This window comes from Pseudorca crassidens, chromosome 18 (assembly GCF_039906515.1).
Source record: "Pseudorca crassidens isolate mPseCra1 chromosome 18, mPseCra1.hap1, whole genome shotgun sequence".
In the NCBI taxonomy this organism is placed as follows: domain Eukaryota; kingdom Metazoa; phylum Chordata; class Mammalia; order Artiodactyla; family Delphinidae; genus Pseudorca; species Pseudorca crassidens.
Genome location: NC_090313.1, coordinates 69119804 through 69135197, shown reverse-complemented (window position 1 = coordinate 69135197; position 15394 = coordinate 69119804). Strand labels below are relative to the sequence as shown.

The following is a 15394-nucleotide window of genomic DNA, read 5'->3' as shown; positions in this document are numbered from 1 at the left end:
GGTAGACCCAGATCGCATCAGCACTTTTGGGAGCCATAGCAATACTAATGATAGCTAAAATGTTTGGACCACTTATAATATTCCAGGTAAAGTGCTAAGCATTTTATATGCAGTATATCCTTTTATCTTTGTAACAATCTTATGAAGTACAAACTATTATGTCTTATTTTAAAGGTAAGGAGAATGGAGCTTAGAGAGATTTATTTGCTTACTACCTTAGACATATATATACTACCAAAGTAAAATAGATAGAGGTAGAATTCTAACTCAGGTCTGTTTGACATTAAAAACTGGGCTTCTAGACACTGTACTCTATTTATATCCCATGTTGTACTAACTACCAGACTGCTGAGTTTGCTGTCAGTGAAGTGTCTGGAGGCTTTCATGTCAATTGCTATTAAATCAGATGTTTTTAGAAGTTTTTTAGTAGAAAGGCATTTGATGTTGTTTGCATTTATTTACAAGCCATCATTACAGGTTGTTGAGATGAAAATTTTTTCCCTCATTCATATAACTGATTTTTCATAATACATATCTCATACCCTCAGTACTTGACAAGATGCCTGTAGTAGCCTGTTACAGAGAGCTTTTGTACAAAGTTGGTAATGATCGGTTTCCTACCATCTACAAATTTGTCTCACAGCACTGTCAATCAGCCTGTGTTTCTGTATTTTATCCATAAGGATTTTAATGAGAGATTTAGGGAAAAATATTGTAGTTTTACTAATGACTTCTTTTCAAATCAAGAATTGATCATTTTCTCTTCTTTCTAGATAGGCAATGAAATAGTTTAGAAGTTTAGGGAAGACTTTTGATGATAAATCCAAAATATTAGTTTGGTTTCTTTTCTATTGATCTTTATGTAGATCACTGTAACTAAATACCTTATCTTGGAAGCAGAGAATTATTTCACTTTAGAAAATGGTAACAGTTATTAACATTTATAAGGCGTCTCATAATTGACAAAGTTCTTTTAAATACAGTCTCATTTCATTTCTCCAGTCATATGTGAAGTGGCATTTGTCTTGCCATTTGTACTGAAAAACTGAAATTTAATATCACATAGCTTGAGAGTGATTTAGTTCTCAAGCCTTAATCTTCTAACTCCACATCCTGTATTCTCCATAATGTCACACCACCTCTCAGTGAAATAAATGAAGGTGTTCAATGAGGAATGATCAATGAAGGGATTGAAAGCATAGTGTGTGCTTTTCGAAATTTAATAAGATAGTTGAAAGTTCAAGGTTGAGTCTGATGAATTTGACACTATCCATTAAGGAAAAAAAAAAGTATCCAGAAAGAGATAATGAAGGTTTTTGTCACGAGTAAAATTATTTAAGATTATAATTACTTTGGTCACAAAAAAGTTTTAAATACCCCTAAAATTGAAAATAATAATTCTTATAAATTTAGATTTTTTGTATTGACAAAGTCATTTTTCTTTGAAAATCATTGGTATTAAGGAAGTTTAAGCCATAGACTTATTTGACAATGAGCCATTGATATAGTTTCCTTTAAGTAGAACTTTTTAATGAGAAAATTATAAAATATAAATACATTTAAAAGACCTAGTTTAGATTGGATATTTTTTACTCTCAGTCATTAGTTTTCAAGCATTATATTTGAACTTAAAATATCTCATACATCTACTTTCTAGATAAATAAGTTCAATGAGTAATGCTTGAAAGTATTTATTAAGTGGAGTTGGAATGCTGTAAACTTTGAGAAAAATGAAGCTTCACTGAAAAGAAGTAAAGATATTTATTATGTTAAAGAAATAGTTTCTTTATCTTTTAAATTGACTACTATTCACATCCATTTATTATTTAGGGTTAACACAGATGTTAAGTTCAGAAATGTTTTTTTTATGAAATTCATTTAAATATGCTAACGAAACATGAGGAAATTTTCAACTTCTAAGTTCACAAAGTTTAGAAGCTAAATAGATCTCTTACCAAATGTCTATTGTATCCTCTCAGTTCTCTTTCGTTATAATAGCATTCCTACTATGAAAAACAACTCAATTTTGTTCAGGAAAATAAAGTTTAATTTTATTATGCCATTAGTTGTTATTCCATATTTCTTGGCTTAATATTTAGCTTTACTATGAGGAAGCTTCAGAATTTGGCTTTCAAACGTTTTTATGACTATTTTCCACATTTAGAATATGATAGAGATAGGATGAACATTATATGTATGTATGTTTTCACACAAAAAAAATCCCTATATGCATATGAAAAATCTAACTTGAGCACGCATTTTTCCAGTTTTCCCAGATTCATGATTATAGACCACATGTCATCTTAAAAAAGATTTGCAAATTCTAGATTCTACATAAATGTTTGCCAAATGAATTATAATAGTTAACACACTTTACAATATATCCTTAATGTCTATATCCTTTTCACCAATTAAGTTGGGATCAGGAATTAAAAAAAAAAAAAAAAGGCAAAAAGAAAGAAAAGAAAATTTGATGTTGATTACATGTATCTGCCATAGCAGGATTAGAATTCATCTTAGACCTTGTGTTATTTTTCATCATTTCTTGGCAGGAGTGTCGTGGTCCCTGTTAAGAAGCCCCCTCCAGGTAGTTTAGCTGTAACCACTGTAGGAGCCGCTGCTGCTGGAAGTGGGCTGCCAACAGGCAGTACCTCTAATATATTTGCTGCTACTGGAGCTACACCAAAAAGTATGATTAATACAACAGGTATTGTCTTTATCTATTTTTGTGATACCTCATCTTTTTCTTTCTGTTTTCTGTATCTTCATTTCTTCTGCTTATTTGATCTTAAAAATTAAAATACCCTGATCATTTAAGATTACCTTAACCTTTAAGAAGGTTATTCTTCATGTTATCTTTCAGAATTTATGGTTCTAGGGTGTACTTTTTAGTTTGAGAACACTGTGGGTTTTGTTTTGAGTCTTCTCAAAACATGATGCTATTTACTTTCAGAGTGAACTCAGTTTGCTGAAAGATATTTGGGGAGCAAAACCAAAAGATAATTTGAACACTGACATTTGATACATAAAAATTAGTAAATTGTACCAAGAATATCAAGGTATATTAAATATATTAGTGACAGAAAACAGATTTAGTGACATTTACTGGTTGAAACCTAATATGTATTTTTTACCAAGCTCCCCTGAGAACCTTGACGATATGCAAGAGCCTCAACTTGACAAAACGTGCATGTGAATAAGAACCATTGTTTGACATTGAATTAATTTATATACTTAGATTACAATTATATCCAATTCATTGTCCAACATTTTCCTAATAATTCTAGAAACAGAAAATTCCAAATCACTACAGATTTTAAAAGCCTGCCTAAAATAACCTTTTTTTTTTTTTTGTAAATTTCCAGAAATGTTCCTGTTGATTATTAGCTAAATAAATCCTTACCCAAATCTTTGTGATTCCATTTTAGGTATTTATACAACGCAAGATGATCCCTGACTTTTCTTCCCTGACTATAGTAGCCTTCTCTTCTCCAAACTGTATAGCCTTGAACTTTTACATCTATTATCATTACTTAGATTATTCCCATTTTTATTAATTTCATAGCTCTTCTTTGTGCTTTCTGTATTTATCTTGTTTATCATACCACCTCAGTCTGACATATCATGAACAGCACATTTATGGGGTTGTAGTAAGTAGAATGTACTCTATCAAGCATATTTATGTTAGTAAATAAAAATCATTAATGGAATTGTGTTAAAAAACAAAACATCTTTGATTTATGTATAGATATATATATAAATATTTGTATCTGACTTATCTGAAAACTTTATATAAAGTTTTTTCTATCCAGTTTACAGTCTTACTCCTTATACTCATTCTGCTTTCTAGAAAAAGGAATAAAAATGTTTTCCTTTTACCGAAATGTATACTCAGAAAAGTGTTAAGATTTTTAAAATATACCAATGTAGTAGAAAGAAAAAAATCTACATTTGGTGTTTATTGACTAAATCCTTACTCTTTAAGAGATAAGTAAATGAAAAAGCAAGTCATCTCTCTTTTATCTTTATTTGAAACAAGGTATGATATTTTCCTTTAATTCCTATTCTATGAATTAATAATAGATATGGGAAATGATGGTAGCTAGAAGTCCAGTGATAGTATAAAGCATATACTACAATAAAAAAATGTAAGTAATGAACATCCTCCTTAGAAATACATATATACAGATACACAAACACACACACAAAGAAATTGAGGGCCAACATCTAAACTGGACCCAAGACTCGTTTAGATTTTGACATATACATGCTGTGTAAGTGTTGTGAAAATCCCAGTTTTATGGGAATTAGTGTTAGATAAGATAAAGATAAGATAATATTTAGGAACACTAGATGTCCCTCAACTCCACTGCTATTTAAATATACTTACATGGTGTTAATATAGGAAAATCTGTTCTAAAATGGCGTCTTCATATCGTTGAGGAGAACTCATTATTTTAAAATCGGGTACAAATCTTATACTCATTATAGCCCTTCTTAAGCAATCATTTTATCAAAATAAGCACTGATGCTGCAGTGCCACAAATTTATGTTGAGATAGTTTATTGCAAATTATATCTTATATGATGAAAACTAAAAATATAACAATATAGCAATAAAAACATAAATTTTTCACATCTAAATTTGCATTGTTTTATCAGCCTCATTTTATCTAAAATTATTTTCATTTGTTGATGTCTTTTATTTATATCCCATTTGTAATATGTAGTTTTGTTTAGAGTAACATAAGTAAATAAACTGGATTTTAATGCAATAGCTATTTTTAATAATTATAAAGAGTTATTAGTGTACCGATGACCAAATGATTTTTTAATGGCCAAATTCTATTTTGAAATTCAGATGAATATTTTTTTCAAACTCAGATAGTAATGATGTAATGAAAATTATTTTGTTAAATAAATTTATACTTAAGACTAAAAATTATTATTTTGGGAACAGGTGCCGTGGATTCGGGGTCCTCTTCTTCTTCCTCCTCTTCTAGTTTTGTGAATGGTGCTACCAGCAAAAACCTTCCAGCTGTACAAACTGTTGCTCCAATGCCAGAAGATTCGGCTGAAAATATGAGGTATACATAACTATTTGTTTTTTTACTCCTTTTACTCCCTTCCTCTCACCTCAAAAATAGTGAAACAGAATACATTAAATACAAAGATATAGTTAAGAATTCTTAAGAATGTTTAATTATGTATTTTGTGATTATATCTCATAATTGCAATGTTTTGATATTTTTAGATAGTTATTCATTATATAAAAATCATTTATTATATTTCAGTCTAAACTGAGAGATCTTGAATGGTTTTCATGATCTGACTTTCCTGAGTTTATAATCCATTGTCATATAGCACATTACTGTTTCCTGTAAGGTAGAAACATGCAAACGTGGCACCATGATAAAATTGGACATCTTTGGGGTGGTGAGTTTAAAATATAGACTTTCAAAATAAATCTGCAGAGTTATATATAACATATATAATTGAAAGTTGAATCACCAAACATTATCTTTTCTATTGCGATTAATAGATAAAAATGATTTGCAGTATCATGTCAGAGAGAATTCCTAGAAGAGTTTGACCAAAATGCTTGGAGTTAAATTGCACATATACATACACACAGTATGTGTGTGTATTCACATTTTTAATTGAAGTGTAAAAGCTCAATGAAAGAACGATGTTATGTTACTATCACTCAGGGCAAGAAATAGAACGTTACAGGTACCACAAAGCCCCCACCTTTTGCTCCTTTTTTTGCCACTATTCTTGCTCCTCTTCAAATTCATCACTCTGACTTAATACTAGATTAGTTTTGTCTTTTTTGAATTTTATATGAGTGGAGTTGCACGTTATGTATTCTTTTTGTCTCTGGCTACTTTTTCTCAACATTATGTTTATGAGATTTATCTGTATTGCCTGTAGCAATAGTTTTGTTCATGTTCATTCCTTGGTGGTTGTATACTACAATTTATTAATCTATTTTATTGATGATGGGCATTTGGAATTTTCCAGTTTGGGACTGTTGCAAATAATGCTGCTTTTTTACATAACAGTGCTGCTTGTACATTACTCTTGGGTATCCTACACATTTGTATGCATATCTGTTGGGTAAATAACTGAATGGAATTGCTGATTCATAGTGTTTGTGTATGTTCAGTTTTACTAGATAATGCCAAATGTTTTCCGAAGTGGTTAATGCAAGTTTACTAACTCATTAGCAGCGTATGAGAGTGCCTAATTTTTTATATCTTTAACAATACTTAGTATTGTCACTTTTACATTTTAGCCATTTTGGTAGAAGTATAGTGGTATTTCATTGTATTTTTAGTTTGTATTTTCCTGATAGTTAACAAGGTTGAGCACCTTCTTATATATTTATTGGTCTTTTGGTTTTCCTCTTTTGTGATTTCCCTGTTGGAATCTCTTACTCATTTTAAAACGTTGAGTTGTCTTCTTAATTTGTAAAGTCTCTTCTCCTTATGCATTTTGAAAATGAGCCCTTTGATGATTATATGTTGTATATATATCTTCTCCCATTCTGTGGCTTTTCTTATTATCTATGTGATATGTTTTGATCAACACAAGTTGTAAATTTTAATGAAACTCAATTTATCGAGTTTTTGTTTTTCAGTGCTTTTTATGTTATAGATGAAATCTTTGCCTACATTTTCCCCATCTCATCCTCTGGCTGCTTTATTTGTGCTTTTTATATTTAGATACATAGTTCATCTGGAATTGAGTTTTGTGAATTTTATGACGTAGGAGTACTATGGATGTCAAGATGACCCAGTGCCATTTATTTGAGAAACTCTCCTGTCTCCCATGCTCTGCCGCTTTTGTCACAAATCAAGTGTTCCTGTATACTGGATTCTGCTTTGGCACTCGATTCTACCCAATTTGTCTGTTTGTCTATCCTTGTGACATACTGTCATAATTAGCTTTAGGTTTAATAAGGATCAGTATCTGGATAAGTAATGTCTTCCCATCCTGTCCTTTTTTTTTTTTTCCAAGGAAGCCTAAGCTATTCTTGATGCTTTGCACTTCCATTTAAATTTTAGAATCAGTTTATCAGTATCCATATTGAAAACAACTTGCTGGGATTTTAGCAAGGAATGGAATTTATAGATCTGTTGCAACTGGAGTTATATTTCATTTATAGATCTCTTTCAATATTGTGACTTCCAAACTATGAACAGCTTCTATTCCTCCCATTTCTTTAGTTTTTAAAAAAATTTTTTTCCAGTAATGATTTTTAGATTTTTATGTAGAAGTCTTATATGTTTTTTATTTATTTATTTTTTTTTATTTTTTTAATTTTTTTTTTAATTTTTTTTTTTAACATCTTTATTGGGGTATAATTGCTTTACAATGGTGTGTTAGTTTCTGCTTTATAACAAAGTGAATCAGTCATACATAAACATATGTTCCCATATGTCTTCCCTGTTGCGTCTCCCTCCCTCCCACCCTCCCCATCCCACCCCTCCAGGCTGTCACAAAGCACCGAGCCAATATCCCTGTGCCATGCGGCTGCTTCCCACTAGCTATCTACCTTACTGCGTTTGTTAGTGTGTATATGCCCATGACTCTCTCTTGCCCTGTCACAGCTCACCCTTCTCCCTCCCCATATTATATGTTTTTTATATGATATATTCTTATAATTTAAGTATTTTGTGTTTGTATCTTCGTTTCTCTAGTTTCCAAAATAAATTTATTGAGATCATTTGTTTATATTGTTTAAGCTCAATTTAAAAATACTCAATTTGACTGTACATTTTAACGAGTTTTGAACAGTTTATATGCCCATACAACCACTACCGCAATGAAGATGTAGAATATATTTATCACTCCATATCGTTCCCTGTGCCCCATTTATAATTTACCCCATCCTTCCCCAGGCAAGCATTTATATGCTTTTTAATATCATAATTTAAATTTGTCTTTTCTAGGATTTCACATAGATGGAATCATATAGAATACACTTTCTTGTGCCTACCTTCTTTCACTCAGATTTTGAGATTCAATCATGTCTTTTTGTTTATGAGTAGTCCATTCCTTTTTTTTCTGTGGAACGCGGGCCTCTCACTGTTGTGGCCTCTCCCGTTGCGGAGCACAGGCTCCGGACGCGCAGGCTCAGCGGCCATGGCTCACGGGCCCAGCCACTCCGCGGCATGTGGGATCTTCCTGGACCGGGGCACGAACGCGTGTCCCCTGCATTGGCAGGCGGACTCTCAACCACTGCGCCACCAGGGAAGCCCAGTCCATTCCTTTTTATTCTTGAGTATTATTCTGTTATATGGCTATCCCACTATTTATTTATCTCTTCACTTGTTGATAGACATCTGGGTTTTTTCCAGATTGGGGCTATTATAAATAAAGATTCTATGGACATTTGAATTGAATACAACTGTATTGTAGACATATGATCTTGGGTAAATAGGAATAAAACAACTGGTTGAATAGGAAGTATAGGCTTATCTTTATAAGAAACTACTGAGCTGTTTTGCAAAGCAGTTGTATCATTTTATATTCCTTTCAACAATGTGTAAAAGTTCCATTTGTTCCATATTTTTGTCAACACTTGGCATTCTCAGTCTTTTTAAGACTTTATAATTTAAGACTTTTCTGGGTTATCATATCTCATTCGGATTTATTTTCCATTTTCCTAATGATTAAAGATGATGAGTTTTTTTTCTGATATGTTAATGGACCGTTGAAATCTTTTGCTATTTTTTTAAAAAGTAGGGTTGTTTTCTTGTGAAATGTCACCATTCTTTATGTATTCTGATTGTATGTCCTGTGTCAGATATTCCATTCTGTGGCTTATATTTTCATTTTGTTAAAATTATTTAGAACAGGAAGTTTCTAATTTTCACCAAGTCCTTCGTTTCAAAAAATCTTTTCTTTTATGGTTTGTGCCTTTGTATCTTAAGAAATCTTTACCTAGCCAAAAGTCATGAAGATATTCTCATATATTTTCTTCTAAAAATTTTGTAGTTTTAGCTTTTATGATTAGGTCTACGATCCATTTTCACTTAATTTTTGTGTGTGTGTGGTGAGGTAAAGTTTCAGTTTTGTTTTTATCCATATGTATATCAGTGTTTCAGCACCACTGAATTACCTTGGCACATTGGTATAAAATCAATTGGCTGTCTATGCGTGAACCTATTGCTGGACTCCATACTACTTCATGATCTATATGGCTGTCCTTATGCCAGTACGCCACTTTATTACTATAGCTTATAGAATATCCTGAAATCAGGTAGTATAAGTCCTCTAACTCTGTTCTTTTGACCGTTGCTTTGACTTTTCTAGATTGTTTGCATTTTCTTATATGTTTTAGAATGGGCTTGCCAATTTCTAAAAAAAAAATCCTGTTGAAATGTTAATTAGGATTGTGTTGAATATTTATTTAAATTTAGGGAGAATTGATATCTTAATAATATTGAGCCTTCTAATCTACAAACATTGTCTATAACTCCATTCATTGAGGTTTTTAATTTCTCTAGCAACTTATTATAGCTTTCATTGTAAAGGTCTTGTACTTAGTTTTGTCTTTTTTTTAATTAGTTTTTCATGTCTTTGATGATATTCTAAATTAAAATTTTTACTTGGGCTTCCCTGGTGGCGCAGTGGTTGAGAGTCCGCCTGCCAATGCAGGGGACACGGGTTCCTGCCCCGGTCCGGGAAGATCCCACATGCCGCGGAGCAGCTGGGCCGGTGAGCCATGGCCGCTGAGCCTGAGCGTGCGGAACGGGAGAGGCCACAACAGTGAGAGGTCCGCGTACCGGAAAAAAAAAAAAAAAAAATTTTTTTACTTTAAATTTCCAATTTTGAGTTAGAAGCCAAACAAAAAAGGATAAATACTATATGTTTCCATTTATATAAAATTATAGAAAATGCAAGTAAATTTTCTTAACAGAGAGCAAATTGATGATTGTCTTGTTAATTATATCTCAATAGGACTGAAAACAAAAAAGAAAGATTTTGTGTGTTGGTAGTATATAGAAAGACAACTGACTTTTGTACACTGATTTTATGTCTTGCAATTTTGCTTAATCCACTTAAATTTAGTAGTCTTTGTTAGATTGTTTAGACTTTTCTCAACTCAATATTATCTGTAATTTCCTTATTATTTTCTGTGTGAAAGATAATGTCACTTGTAGCTTTAGTGTTATTTATTCTTGTAGCTTTGAGATTTCACCAGTGGAGCCATCTCTGCCTGGAATATTTTTTTTACTGGGGAGGTTTTACAAATTAAATTCTTTCATTGGATAAGTGACTATTCAGATTTTCTGTTTTCTTTTTGCATCTGTGTTGGTCATTTGTGACTTCTAGGAATTTAGTCATTTTATCTAAGTTATTGGATTATTGCCATAAAAGTTTTTCATAATTTTATTATTATATTATTATTTTAAAACACCTGTAGGATCTCTAATGATGTTTCCTCTTTCATTCCTGATTTTGTAATTTATGCCTTTTCTCATTTTAGCATTATTAGAGTACCCATTGACTTTTCAATATTATAATTTTCCCCCCAGAAATTAGACATTAAATTCATTAATTTTTTTCTGTCTCTATTACATCAAATTCCACTCTTTTTATTTCCTTTTAGTTATTTCAGGTTTACTTACTTTTCTCTTTCTAGATTTTTAGGGTGGAAACTTAGATCAGGAGTCTATAAACTACAGCCCAGGGACCAAATCTTCCTGCCATCGTAAACTTTATATATAAACTTTGTGTAAATAAACTTTTATTGGAATACAGTCACATCATTTGTTTATATATTGCCTGTGACTGCTTTCACATTACAATGGCAGAGTTAAGTAGTTGCAACAGAGATAGTATGCCCTAAAATCTTAAAATATTTAGTATCTTACCCTTTACAGAAAACATTTGCCAATCCCTTGCTTAGATCTTTGATTTTAGATTTCTTCTTTTCTATTACGAGCATTTAAAGCCATAACTTTTCCACTAAGCACTGTTTTAGCTGTATTTCAGAAATTTAATGTTGTTTTAATTTTCATACAGTATTTTCTCTAAGTTCCTCTATGATTTCTTCTTTGACTTCTAAGTGTTTCAGAGGTGACTTTGGAGATTGACCTTTCTCAGTATAATGCCATGAGGTCCATCCAAGTGTTGTGTGTATTAATGGGTCCTTTTGTATTTCTGAGTATTATTTCATGGTGTGGATGTACGACCGTTTGTTTAACCATTCACCCACTAAAAGACATTCGGGTTTTTTCCATTTTTGGCTAGTACCAAAAAAGCTACAATAAACATTTGTTTTTATGTGAACATACATTTTCATTTCTCTGGGATAAGTGCCCAGAGTGAGATTACTGGGCTAATATGGTAAGTACCTATTTAGTGTTATAAAAAATTCCCACCAGCAATGTATGAATAGTCCAGTTTCTCTTCATTTTCACCAGCATTCGGCATTGTCTTTTTTTTTTTTTTTTTTAAGGCCATTCTGGTAGGTATGTAGTGATATCTCATTGTGGTCTTCATTTGTATTTTCCTAATGGATGATTCTGAACATCTTTTTGTGTGCTTATTTTACATTAGTGTGTTCTCTTCAGCAAAATGTCTGTTTATATCTTCTGCCCATTTTATAATTAGATTGCTTTTTCACTTTTGAGCCTTAAGAATTCAGTATTCTAAGTACACGTCCTTTTTCAAAATTGTTGTTTCCAAGTATTTGCTCCCAGACTGTAGCTCGTGTGTTTCGTCCTCTTAATAAAGTCTTTGGCAGAGGAAACTTTGCATTTTTATTGTAGTCTAGCTTATGATGTCATGTCTAAGAACTCTTCACCTCACCTTAAGTACTGAAGATTTTCTCCTGTGTCTTCTATAAAGTTCTGTGGTTTTAAGTAGTAGTTTTAGTTTTAAGTCGGGGTCCCATTTTGAGCTAATTTATGTGTAAGGTGTGAGGTTTATGTCCAGGTTTATATTTTTTCCTGTGAATGTCCATTTGTTGCAGCACCATTTGTTCGAAAGACCATTCTTCCTCATGAAGCATTTTTAAGATCTTTTAAGGCAGATCTAGGGTGGCCTTTATTCTTGGGCTAATTTTGCCACTTAGAAAGTGTGCTGGATTTCTCCTGAACGCTCAGTATATCTAAGGAGGTCCCTCCTTTTTGGCCAGAGGGAACGCAGACAATTCTAGACCTGTGTGAGATGTAGAAGATGCCTGTTATGACTCCTCCATAATTGTTCTTTCTTCAGAAGTTGTTCTACTCTAATCTTGGGAGCTTTCAGGCATCCCATACCTAGATTGTTACTCAGCCAAAGATTACTGTGCTCTCCATACACCTTCCTCTTGCATGCTATGCCCTCCAAATTCTATTCACCTTTGCCTCCTTGAACTACAGTTTTAATCTTGTCAACTGAGAAAGGTTGCTGGATTCTGTATCTGCCCTAATATGGGAAATACCTCCATGTAGGAAATCTGGGTGATGGTGGGACTCACCTCATTTGTTTCTCTTTCCTCAGGATTTTGTACCCCACATTTTGTATGAAAATAGTTGTTCTCCGCATTTTGTAAAATTTTCTAGTTGTTAGCATGGGAGGTAATTGTAGACCATCTTAACCCCTTCAAGGTGAAAAGTAGAATTTGATACTTACGTTTCCTAATTTATCTATAATTCTTTCTAACTAAGCATGTATGGACAGTCATTTGATCCATGAATGTTGAAAGTTTTATCCCCCATTATACAAATACTTACACCTTTTTATTTCTTTTTCCTGACTTATAGTATCACCTAGTATCTCCAATACAGTTTTCTATAGAAGCGGTTAGAAAAGGCATTCTTGTCTTCATCTCAAATGAAAAGCTTTGAACATTTCATCATTAATTATGATGTCTCCTGTCTATTTAATAAAGATACTTTTTATCAAATTTAAGAATTCTCTTGTGTTTATAATTAACCAAGTTACCATCATTATGGGTATAGAATTTTATCTCTAAAGAGAGGGTAAGTCATGGAGATGACCATGTGGTTTTCCTCCTTTTTCTGCTAACATGGTCTATGATATTGACTTTTAATTTTAAAAATGCTAAACAAACCTTTAATTCCTGAAAGAAATCCAATTTCTTTGTGATGTAAAATCTGTTTTACCTTTTGAAGAGCTTATGTAAGATTGGTATTTTTTATTTGTTTTTCTTTGTTTTCTAAAATATTTGGTAGAGTTCACAAGCAAAGACATCTGATCCTAGATTTCCTTTTTGGGGAAAGTTTTTAAGTTAAAATGTTACAAGTATCCCCAGATTTTCAGTTTTTGTCCTGTGTAAGTTTTGGTAGATTCTGTTGGCATAATGTAGTTCATAATATTCTCTTATTATTATTTTAACATTCATATAATCTGTAAGAAAGTCCCTCCTTTTTATTCTTTTTTTTTAAATAAATTTATTTATTTAATTTATTTATTTTTGGCTGCATTGGTCTTCATTGCTACACGTGGGCTTTCCCTAGTTGCAGCGAGCGGGGGCTACTCTTCGTTGCAGTGCATGTGCTTTTCATTGCAGTGACTTCTCTTGTTGAGGAGCATGGGCTCTAGGCACACGGGCTTCAGTCGTTGCGGCTCACGGGCTCAGTAGTTGTGGCTCACGGGCTTCAAAGTGCAGGCTTAGTAGTTGTGGCGCACGGGCTTAGTTGCTCCACAGCATGTGGGATCGTCCCGGACCAGGGCTCGAGCCCATGTCCCCTGCATTGGCAGGCAGATTCTTAACCACTGTGCCACCAGGGAAGCCCCCTCCTTTTTATTCTTGATGCTTATTATGAGCTTGTTTCTGCTTTCCTTCCTTACTTCCAAGTCTTGGCAGTGATTAATCAATTTTATTCATATTGCCATTAAGAAACATTCACTAGAGAGAAGTAACAAGAAACTGTTAGGTTGAAGTTTATACCTTATTATCTTTTCCTTAGTGCAGTGGATCTTAAACATCAGTATGCAACAGAGTTACATGGGAGGCCTGTTAAAACACATTGCTGAGCCAATATGTAGTTCTCGTTCAAGACTGAAGGCCTGAGAATCAGGAAAGTTGATGGTATAAGTTCCAGTATGGAAGCTGAGAGGCTCAAGACCCCAGAAGAGCTGATGTTTCAGTTGAGTCTGAAGGCCAGCAAAGACCAACTATCAAGTAGAAGGGGTTTTCTCTTATCTAGCCTTTTGTTCTATTCACGTCTTCAGTTGAATGGATGAACACACACACATTAGGGAGGACGGTCTGCTTTGTTCAGTCTACCCATTCAAATTGTAATCTCATCCAGAAACATCCTAACAGACACACCCAGAATAATATTTAATCAAATGTTGGGGCACCCTGTGGTCCAGTCAAGTTGACACATAAAATTAACCATTACATGAAGTGATCTTGGTGTGCTGGCTCTACGAATACACTTTGACAAATAGTGTTTTAAGTGATCATCTTCTAGATTGCAGCATTAATTCCTGATTTATATAAGTCCTCTTCCCAGACAATGTATGGATCTCAGTGTAGCTTAACTTCATCTACTCCAAATTTGGCAAATACACTTATACATATGTGTATGCATGTGTGTGTGTGTGTGTGTGTGTGTGTGCACATAAAACTGTAAATGCAAGGGCTTCCCTGGTGGTGCAGTGGTTGAGAGTCCGCCTGCCGATGCAGGGGACATGGGTTCGTGTCCCGGTCCAGGAAGACCCCACATGCTGTGGAGGCGCTGGGCCCGTGAACCGTGGCCGCTGAGCCTGCACGTCCACAGCCTGTGCTCCGCAATGGGAGAGGCCACAACAGTGAGAGGCCTGCGTACTGAAAAAAATCAATTGTAAATGCAACAAGAGAATATAATTACTATTTTATTGGTCAACATATTTAGATTTATCCAAATTTTTATCATTTACTTTTGCTCATCATTCCTTTTTGAATATCTGACTTACATGTGCTATCATTTTCTTTCTTCTTAAAGAACACCCCCTTTAGTATTTCATTTAGTGCAGGCCTGACACTCCTGAATTCCCTCACTTCTTGTTTAACTAAATATCTTTGAAATTCACCTCTATTTTTGAGGGATATTTTGAACCAAAGTAGAGTTTAGGTTGGAAGCTATTTCCTTTTAATGCTTTAAAGATATTAATGGGAAATTCTTAGCCATTACCTCTTCTAATATTGCTTCAGAATCATTCTGTTCTTTCTCTGGGATTTGAATTACACATATATTAGATATTTTCTGTATTTCTCATCTATCTATCTATTTCTCTCTCTCTATTATTCTAGTATTTCTTTTTAACCTTAGTCCACTTTACTAATTCTCTTTTTAACTGTTTCTAATCTTCTGCATTCTTAATTTTAATTTTTGTGTAAGTACTAGAATTTCCATTTGATTTTTTTATAGGTTAATATT

The 15394-nt window shown here is 33.1% G+C and overlaps 1 protein-coding gene across 7 annotated transcripts in view; it reads left to right on the top strand.

Moving 5' to 3' along the window:
• The window catches only part of NBEA (neurobeachin), a 630249-nt gene that overhangs the window by 246986 nt on the left and 367869 nt on the right, over positions 1-15394 (top strand). For 6 of the 7 annotated variants that reach the window (XM_067713386.1, XM_067713385.1, XM_067713384.1 and 3 more), the window contains 2 exons: positions 2553-2707; positions 4960-5086. In XM_067713386.1, coding sequence (XP_067569487.1) covers positions 2553-2707; positions 4960-5086 — 282 coding nt within the window. The remainder of the gene's footprint in view (positions 1-2552; positions 2708-4959; positions 5087-15394) is intronic. The other variant, XM_067713382.1, reaches the window with a different exon arrangement.